Genomic DNA, 9,950 nt, shown 5'->3' with positions numbered 1-9,950 from the left:
CTATGAATTTTCCACGTTATATATTGAATCGAAATTGCGCGAAAGAGGAAAAAAAGTACAAGCCTATGAATAGACATTTCTCTCCTTACTAAAAAAAAAAGAAATTAAAAATATCTCTTAATTTTATTTCTGTTTCTTCGGGCATGTCTACATATATGACCAATATGATTAATTGATTCCATCTTTATATATTTATCATTATGTGCTATTAATTAAAACCGTAGACAATATTCAGAAATCAAAGTTGCGCGCTGGAATGGCCATGCGTAGAAACGAATGCGCACTGATTCGGCCGCCATGTTGGCGCGTGACCGCTCGTCACTGCAACGTCACTGTTACGTCAAACGCGTCATACGGCCGCCATGTTGGCGCGTGAATCGGAGTCATACGCAGTTACACGGATCGTCGTACGTCCGCATTTTTCGCATCTTTTAACCGTTTTTAAACGAATATCGCGAATGAACGAGTGTCGAGTGTCCAAGGATGATCGCGCGACTTTCATAGTTTGTCGATGGAAACGCGCGACAGCGATTTTTGACGATATTCAGTGATGGCGTCATCGCGAAGATGGAGCGAAGTTGCGTCGCGTTATTCGCGCCCTTGATGATGATTATCGGATGCGAGCGAGTATCGGGAGTACCGCATAAAGTATCGCGCGTTCGCGTTGATGATATCGTGTGAATTTGTGTGCATCAAGATCGGAATGGGACGTCCCGAGGCGAGCGAATTGTCCCGAGGAGGAACAGCCGCCTGAGTAGATTTGATTTATCATATTTGCGTGACAATTCGTGCTCATTCGACGCTTATACAGCATCGCGATGTCCCGAATTACATTCGGACAAATCGGCGCCGCATCATAATTCGATTCGGTGCAATTCAAATAAGTCGATCGCGTGAAGATGATTATGCTAGAAGCGATTTGAATTTTGTATACGCGCGCGCAGTGTTGCATAGCCTATCTCGTAGGGTTGCCAACTGTTAAACGATAAATTTGTTTGATCTAACCTAACCTAACCTCTCAGTGTCTTTGGATATCGAATGTAAACACAAGCGTATGCTGCCTGTATTGTATCATGCTTTAAAAAATAATATTTAATTATTTCCTTAATGTATTACATTTTAGTACGTAATATATTAATCGTATTAAATGTGCGACGTACAGTTTTACACATTTTAATGAGAAGCATATAATATAATTGGTTAGGTTAGATTAAATTAAAACAAGCTGCTGTGATTCATTTAACGTAATAGGATTAATTTGACGAATGTGCAGCTATTGAAGTTACATGATATTTGTGGACACATTTTTAATGTAATCAGTGTCTTATCTCATCTTGATTATGTGAAATTAAAAATAAAATATTTATGTATTCCACATTAACGTTATTCATTACAAGTACTATATTACTTTTCTTATATCTCAAACCAGGATCAAGGTTAGAAAAATTGCACTTAGTGTAGATAGCTACACAAAGTGTGCACTATCTGCACTATTGGACGCCATTTTTGCTCCATCTTATCTTATTGAGATCAAAATTGCGGTACTTGTTAATCTAGTGATTTTAAAGAACTGAAACGAAGACAGAAAGAAATAAATAATTAATTAATTACGCATGTGATAATTTTTCTATATGTAGGTCGGTATTTTGTTAAATCTACTTTTGTAAACTTTATAAGATAAAAATTATAGAAGTAGACATTTCAATAGAGATTATAACAGTTGATCAACGAATGAAAGTTGTTAGCATAATTTTTTAAATTAATTTTATGTATATTGTTAAAAATATGATCGGAATGAGAATGAATGCGTTTAACGATACTGGTCTTGGAGAACCCGAACAAGATGCGAATACAGCCCTCATTGAGCTTGATAAAGGTTTGTTTATATTATCAATTTCCGAACTTAAGTTGTGAAACAGGTATTTCCGAATATGTGCAAATGAAATAATACTGACATTAGTAATTATTTAAATAATATAGTTTATATACATATATGTAATTGATATTATATAAATGTCAATTTTTGTTGAATATGATTATAGGTTTACGTTCTACCAAAACTGGAGAACAATGCGAAGCCATAGTACGTTTTCCTAGATTGTTTGAAAAATACCCATTTCCAATATTAATAAATTCGTCTCTATTGAAATTGGCTGAAGTATTTCGCACTGGCAGTAACTTTTTACGAGTATGGGTTCTAAGAGTATGTCAACAGAGTGAAAAGCATCTTGATAAAATCTTGAATGTAGATGAATTTGTAAGGCGTATTTATAGTGTTATACATTCAAATGATCCAGTTGCTAGGGCTCTTACTTTGCGTACACTAGGCAGTGTAGCTGGTATTATTCCTGAAAGACAACAAGTAATACATTTAATTATTCAATAAACATAATTGCATGTAAATTTGACTTTACAAAAATGAAAATAAAATTATTTCAAGGTACATCATAGTATAAGAAGATCTTTGGACTCCCATGATTCAGTTGAAGTAGAAGCTGCAATATATGCTGCTCAAATGTTTGCAGCACAGTCCAAGTTGTTTGCAGTATCAATGTGCAGTAAGATTTCTGATATGATTAGGGGCCAAGCTACACCTGCTTCAATGAAATTGCAACTTATACCGATTCTACAATATATGCATCATGATATTTTCACAGCATCAATGGTAGGTCATATTATTTATATGTATTAGTATGTTTTATATATTTTATATGCAAATTTCAATATAATTATATATAAAATATATTATATATAATTATATATATATTATTATATTAAAGGTAAATGAATTATGTATGGAGCTTCTTGCAAGTTATCCAGCAGCTGAATTTGTCAGAGTCACTCTGAGTGCATTAAGTACACTGGCTTCTGCAACGTTAATAGATGTGCCACAACAAGTTGTATTATTGTTACGCTATTTACAAGATGATCCAAGATTGTCTGTAAAACGTCACGCATTACATCTTCTGCATAGTTTAGCCAGAAGAGGAGCACATCTCTGGCCACAGGGTGCTCTTAATAACTTAATTGGTAATATACTTGTAATTTATTATACTTTTATTGTATATTTGTTATTTCTGTAAATGATAATCAGTATCTAATAATTAACAGAGAGTACTACAACACTTTTGCAAGATGGTGCAGGAAATACGGATCTTCTTATACGTACTTTGGATGTAATTGAGGTCAGTTAAATCAATATAAATCACATTTAGTTGCAAACATTTACAATATATATTTATATATATGAACACATATTTATTGAAATTCTATAATGCACAGGTACTTAGCCAAAATGCTGTGACATGTGATGCAAATATGGAAGAAAATAGTTCTTTATTACAATTATGTCTAAATGCTTGTTATTCTCCTGATCCTTTTGTTGCAGTAAAAGCAATTACTATTCTTTCCAGAGTTGCCTGTTACTGGTACATATATTTTTCTTTATATATAAAAAATATATATATTCAATTATACATACACATACACACACATTAATTTACATATATAATTAATATAAATTATTTTGTAGTTATGAAGAAGGACTGCCTGCCTATGGTATACAAGATGTCATTTCTTGTCTCGAATCTCTAATTGTATTATTAGCCTTGGACGACAAACATTTGTATCAGTTGAAGGTGTGCTTACGTTCAACAGTAAAATTGTGTCAATCGCAACCTAGTCATTGCGCTATATTTGTCGACGCTATTGGTTCCACCCTTATCAATGCTAGCATAGAAAATGGTCACAATGAAAGGCAAACGGTCGCTCTGTGCGAAGCCTTAGGCGCTATTGGTAGTTTAGGAGAAAATACGTTGTTGTCACTTTTGGCAGACATTTTGATAAAACTTAAACAAACTACACATGTACATACAAAGGTAATATATGTTCTGTCATAATGTATAAAAACAATTATTTCACTTAAGAAAGTTTAATATCTCGATAAACAATTACTTGAAAAATTCTATTTTAATTTAATTTTCATAGGTAATGCTTTGTACATTACTGTTCCAAATGGTGGCTGGAGGATATGAATGGAATTTAGAATGTTTGGAAGCAGTAGACAATGTTGTAAAAAATGTGGATGGTTGGGCGAAATATCGCATTGCGCGTAGCGCCGCAAGATATGGTCATCATACAATTGCCACCGAAATATTTAAAAGTCTAAAAGAAACTGTAGCATCGGAACAACTGCATTTTTGGTTGTCTGGTTTAGAATTAGTTACAAAAGCAGAATGTTGTCTCATGTAGGTATTATTTGCTTTGCTTGTATGCAAAATATCAATATGTGTTATTTTATATATCTATATTCTTTCTATAACATAATGTATAATATATAGGGGTAAACAGGAAGGCGAAGAAAATTTTACAAAAGCTGAGATTGTGGAGAAATTGAATGGAGCGATAGCACGTTATGCGAGCGCTTGCGCGTCTCTTAAAGCCGCCAGCACTCCACTGCGCAGTTTGCAGTTTCCAAGTGAATATTCGAAATTACGTTGTGAATTCTTACAATCTATAGTTCAGCTATTGCATTCATGCATGTAAGCAACAATATAATATATATAATTTTAAAAAATAACAAAAAAAAACAAAGATTATTTTCAGATCTTTGTGTACTGCACCACCACCTGCTATAGCTGTCACTGTTGTCATTGCAACAAAAGATGACCTCCAAAGATATGGCCGTGTTACACATCAGGTATGATTTCTACAATTTTGTATAATTATGAAATGATTTGAATTTGATTAGATATTTGATTAGATATATTTATAGAACACATTCTATGATACGATATATATTATCAAATTATGTTTTTCTTTTTCTTTCAGTTAAGAAAGTCAGCGCAAGATTTAAAAAACTGTGCGGACAATTACCAAAAATTGTATCAGTCAGCTTTTGATGCTGATCCAGGATCATTGGCGAATATTCGAGCGTATCCTTTCATTAAAAAGCTATTAATTGGCTAACTGTCATTTCTTTAATCATATATACTTTTGAATATTTATCTTAATTTACTTTATATAGACTACAAGAAATGTGCCGATTAATCGCGAACAGTGTAGAGCGAGTTTGTGGCGGTCCCAGTATATCAATGTATCAACAACAAAATGATTCCATGAATTTTTACTTTGGTGAGTCCGTGGAAATGCGGCAATTGGCTCGTTGTTGCACTGAATTGCGTTGTTTAGCACCAGCATGGGTGGGTGCCGACGGTAAGACTGGAGCCATCAGTCATTTAAGAGTCAGTTGTTTGATATCGCAAGTCACATTACTCGCTGGCGGAACAATGAGATTGCCAATACCGAGGTATTTCTTCCAAACGCTACAGACAACTAGCATTAAGCTATCAGTATCGCCTCAACCACGTGTTCTCGGTGAACCTGTTTCTGTGCCGCAAGGTAGTCAATTGGCACTTAAAGTCGAAGGTGTATTGCGACACGGTCGAAGAGCATCTCTTTTCCGTTCTGTTGCTGCCGTGTGCATTTCCATCTCGACAACACCACCTTCAAAAATAAATTCTGATCAGAAGGTAAATAAAACATTACATTTAATATTACATATCTTATAATTACATAGATAAAACAATCAAGCTTTTCAGAATTAATTAATTGTCAAGGATTTATAAACGTCTTTTTATTTTATGTAATTTTTGTCTATTTTTCACATGTGTTGAATTTTTTGGCAAATGCCATTCTCTTATGCTTTTCTTTGGATTACTCTTATTTTTTCTTTGGATTACATATTTAAAAAACTGTATCAGTGAATGTCTTTTTTTTTATTTCTTTTCTTCTATTATTTTTCTCCTTTATTTGAATCCTATATGTATTTGAACTGTTTATGAATATATAAGATCTTTATATTTTTCTTAGATTATTGTGTATAAAAAAATGATTAAAGTTTTGTTATTATTTATTTATTTTTAATTGAATCTTTAATAACTCTCTTTTATATATTAGTTAAAAATTAAACAGTATTATTATATTGTATCAAATGATGACAATGTATATAAACTATATTAAATATTTGACAATGTTTGAAAATTAAAGATGAGAAAAAAACATTAAAAGATTCAATAAACAAAATAAACAAGATTTATGAAACTGTATTAAATAATAATACCAAATAATTTATTTTTTTGTTTACAGGATTCAAATATAAATGAATTGCAGCAAACGGTAATACCTCATCGCGATTTCTTCGCTTGTGAATTTTTACTTTCCTTAGGAATTCCAGGACCAGCAATTGCATTTCCATGCACAGCTGGTGGAAATACTGCTGGTGGGACGGGTAGCGGTGGTCAATATCAAATTACAGCAAGCGCTAGTATACTCGACAAGGATGGTAACGTGTGGAAATGTGGCCCACGCTCCACTCTTCCCGTTAGAGTACACGAAGAGCCCACAAAAAGAAAATTACCTTAATAAAAACAGTGTGCCAACAATTTGTAATACTTGTATATTCAAATCAATTCTAATATAAAAATAAATCTTATTATCATTTTATTTGTATGTGATGTCTGTTATATAATTTTACACATATTGATTTTTACTTCTTAATACAAATTACCAAGAACATATTTATATTAACATATTTATAATTATGCTTATATAATATATTGCAAATATTCCTTTTTGCAGTTGCTTTAGCTGCCGGAAATAAAATGAAATAAGATTCTATTTAGACGCATGCGCATTCATTCCAGCGCGAAATTTCTCGTCATGAATTTAAATGTATATCAGAGCTATAAGAAATGCATATATACATTATTTATTTCGTTACATGCATATGTTTCACATTTCGAAGTATAATGATTCTAATGTGATGTCTATATTTATAAATTATTTTTTAAGAAAGCATATTTGTTAGATATTCTTTCATTTGTGACAAAATCCAGGATAAAATTCTATTTATAATTTTTATATTCCGAGTTTACTATATAAATTATATATAATAAAAAATATATATAATAAACTCGCAATATAAAATTTTATAAGTTATATATATTTTGTGGATTACATATATATGCAAATTCTATACAATATTTCAAATATTAATTCAAATAATTATATATATATATATATATATATATATATATATATATATATATGTGCAAATTCTGATAGGTATGATTTTATATATTTTAAAATTTCTTAAATATTTTTATTATAAATCATTTATATTATATATAGATTGTGTCCAAAAATATTGACTAAATAATTATAAAATAATTATACAATTTTTTAATTTTTAATGCAGTTTATTCGCGAGATTCGTTATCGAAGTGACGTTAGCTATTGGTGAATATTAACATTGAATGTTCGCGCCAGTGATCATCAGAGGAAGCTCGCGGGCGCACAGTTGCGACTGTTTGTTGGCACGGAACGCGCGGTAGCCGTATCTTATTCTATTTAGTGTATCATTTACTCAGAAAAAGTAATTATATCTTTAAAAATCGTTGCATCACTACCCGATCGAGCTTCTATACCGTTGAATTGGATTGCGCGGTGAGTTATAAACTTTTTGAACAGTCCAACGTAAGATTTTTACATTCTCGCCATTTTTACACTCTACGCCAATTATCTCAACGAGATTCAAAGTTTAGTCCGACAAAATTACATATTCTGAATGTTCCTGAATTTTTAATATCCGCACTCGGTAAAGTTTCAGTAACATCATTTTAAGTCTGTCTACCCGTATAAATATATTTGTAATTTACATAAATTTCCTCGACAAAAAAATAGACGTTCGCGAAAGCAGCCGCCATTTTTTAACGGTATATTTGATGATGTGAAATAGATTTAAGACAACTGCTAATGTATCTTGAGACTTAAAAGACATAAAATAATATCCCCCTCTTTTTCTAGTTGAAAATAACGCTACGAGCGATGGAGATTCATTCGCATCCGAGCAACGACGTTAGTCGTCAAGTAGTGAGTGGACGCGCGAGCGACGACCCATAAAAGGGGGACCGCGAGAGTGGCGGGCGCACAGTCGCGCACCGTCTATCCGTTGGTACGGAACGCGCGGCCAACGTATCCCCATTCTATTCGGTATATCGGGCTATCATTTAGCCCCATCAGAAGCAACAGTTATGTTATCGAAAATCATCGCATTGCTAGCCGCCAATCTGCTGCGCTACTGAAACTTCATCGTGCGGTGAGTGATATACTTTTTTAACAATGTAGGACTTTGCATCGTCGTCAACTATTAAAGCGCAAAAAAAGTTTAATCTAACAAAGTTAGATATTTTGAGTGTTTAAAGAATCTGATTTTAATGTTTAATGATCGTGCTCGAGTAAACTTTTTAATGACATCGTTTTAAATCTATCTACATATATTTATAAGTTGTAAATTTCTTGAACATATACACATACACATACGAGAAAATAGATTCTTGTGAAAGGGAGCGCCATTTTTTAAATCGTGCAATATTTATTTCATATATATACCTCAGAAAAATTTGTTTACGTATTGAATAACGTTTCAATAAAAATCATTATTTTTATTGTTGTGTAAAAATATATTAATTACATTAACTTTGTATATATGTGTTTGAAACTTTATTAAAGAACTTGAGCATGGTGATTAAACTTTATTAAAGAACTTAAACATGGCAATTTTACAATAATTAAAATAAATGATATCTTTATTTTTTTCTATTGATCGAATGAGTACATGATCATTTAACTAATTATTAAGCAATTCATCTTAACTTAAAAGGATCTTTATCTTATTTATTTGTCATAAATATCTCATTGACTATTGTATGTATTGGTACGTGTGAATATTCACAAATTTCAATCATAAAAATAATTTAAAGTCACAATAAGAATTTTAGATAAAATGATCCATTTTGTTGTTTTGGCTGTAAGATATATTATAATTCAAAAAAACCATCAATAAAAGTTAATTCTTATTGTAATAATAATAAGATAATAGGCAAAAGTTTTTGAGAATGAGAGTATAATGCCGAAATTTTTTTTTATTTTTTTTTTAATAAAGAAATTATTTCATATTATTTAATTTTTTGTTCTTATTATTTATATATATATATATATATATATATATATATATATATATATTTTACTTATATAAATATAATCAATAACATTAATATAAAATAAATATAATTGATATAATTAATAAAATATTTTATATATATATAAATATAATTAATAAAAATTATTTTAAAATTGTAATTTTTTCTATTTTCTTTCGATAAATACAAGATAAACAATATTTATTCGAATAAAGTTGAATATATCACATAATTTTTAAATAATTTTTCTTAATTATAAAGCAGTATTTTTATGCAGCTTTAATGCATTTTTTTAATATTGAAGAAAGAATTTTTTTAAATTAAAATCGCGCGATAACTTTATTTAAAACAGAATTTAATTAAGAAACACGCGCTTAATACATTCTTTGCGTCAGTCTAGTACACGCAGGTATTATTTTTCTCCATTATTATTTATTTCATAAATAATTTCGTATGCATTACGCATGCAGAAGACAAAACCACGATCGAGGGGAAACCAAAATCGAGCAACGCGGCCGAACTTTACTAAACTTTGAGTCTTGAGATTAATTTGTCGGTATCCCCGGGAGTTTCGGAAGCCTCGTCCGACGTCCGTAGCTTCTTGAGCGAGAAGATCAAGTCTCAGGAATATCGTATATGAGATCAAATCAAGCACGCGCGCTTTCAAGTTTGGCAATAGAGCACGATGAATCTCGAAATTGCGCGCAATTATGCTCGTCGCTGTTAACCGAAACGCGAGAATTGCCATCATAATACACGATGAAATTCCGTGATTCGCGAGAGAAGATTATTCACATCTTACTGTATTCGATTACCTTTTTTTCGTTTATTATTGAGAGCTGTTAATTAATTACATGCATAATTTAATCATCGATCTTGTATTATCGAAGATGAATTTGAATGACACGA

General features: G+C 31.3%; 2 protein-coding genes across 3 annotated transcripts in view; both read left to right on the top strand.

The window, feature by feature from the left end:
• Positions 1 to 1,404: 1,404 nt before the first annotated feature.
• On the top strand, positions 1,405 to 6,486 carry LOC105250856 (integrator complex subunit 7). The gene is made up of 13 exons (XM_011257177.3): positions 1,405 to 1,876; positions 2,043 to 2,362; positions 2,441 to 2,665; positions 2,781 to 3,030; positions 3,112 to 3,185; positions 3,283 to 3,428; positions 3,533 to 3,878; positions 3,988 to 4,247; positions 4,341 to 4,541; positions 4,606 to 4,699; positions 4,831 to 4,934; positions 5,027 to 5,531; positions 6,148 to 6,486. The coding sequence occupies exons 1-13, from the start codon at positions 1,768 to 1,770 to the stop codon at positions 6,421 to 6,423; spliced, it is 2,910 nt and encodes a 969-aa protein (XP_011255479.1). The 5' UTR covers positions 1,405 to 1,767; the 3' UTR covers positions 6,424 to 6,486.
• Positions 6,487 to 7,384: 898 nt separating this feature from the next.
• Positions 7,385 to 9,950, top strand: part of LOC105250857 (lachesin) — a 34,138-nt gene continuing 31,572 nt past the window's right edge. The window contains exons 1-2 of one of the 2 annotated variants that reach the window (XM_011257180.3): positions 7,385 to 7,506; positions 7,867 to 8,158. The gene's annotated coding sequence lies outside the window, so the exon portion shown is untranslated. The remainder of the gene's footprint in view (positions 7,507 to 7,866; positions 8,159 to 9,950) is intronic. The other variant, XM_011257178.3, reaches the window with a different exon arrangement.

The sequence above is a fragment of the Camponotus floridanus genome, unplaced genomic scaffold, assembly GCF_003227725.1.
Source record: "Camponotus floridanus strain SB8 unplaced genomic scaffold, Cflo_v7.5 scaffold202, whole genome shotgun sequence".
In the NCBI taxonomy this organism is placed as follows: Eukaryota; Metazoa; Arthropoda; class Insecta; order Hymenoptera; family Formicidae; genus Camponotus; species Camponotus floridanus.
Note: the sequence above shows the minus strand (reverse complement) of the source record. Positions and strands in the feature narration are given on the sequence as shown.

Coding starts and splice junctions, on each gene's coding strand:
- LOC105250856 (XM_011257177.3), top strand. CDS start 1,768: ATGTATATTGTTAAAAATATGATCGGAATGAGAATGAATGCGTTTAAC. Junction 2,666..2,780: donor ATATTTTCACAGCATCAATG/GTAGGTCATATT, acceptor ATTATATTAAAG/GTAAATGAATTATGTATGGA. Junction 3,031..3,111: donor TGCTCTTAATAACTTAATTG/GTAATATACTTG, acceptor AATAATTAACAG/AGAGTACTACAACACTTTTG.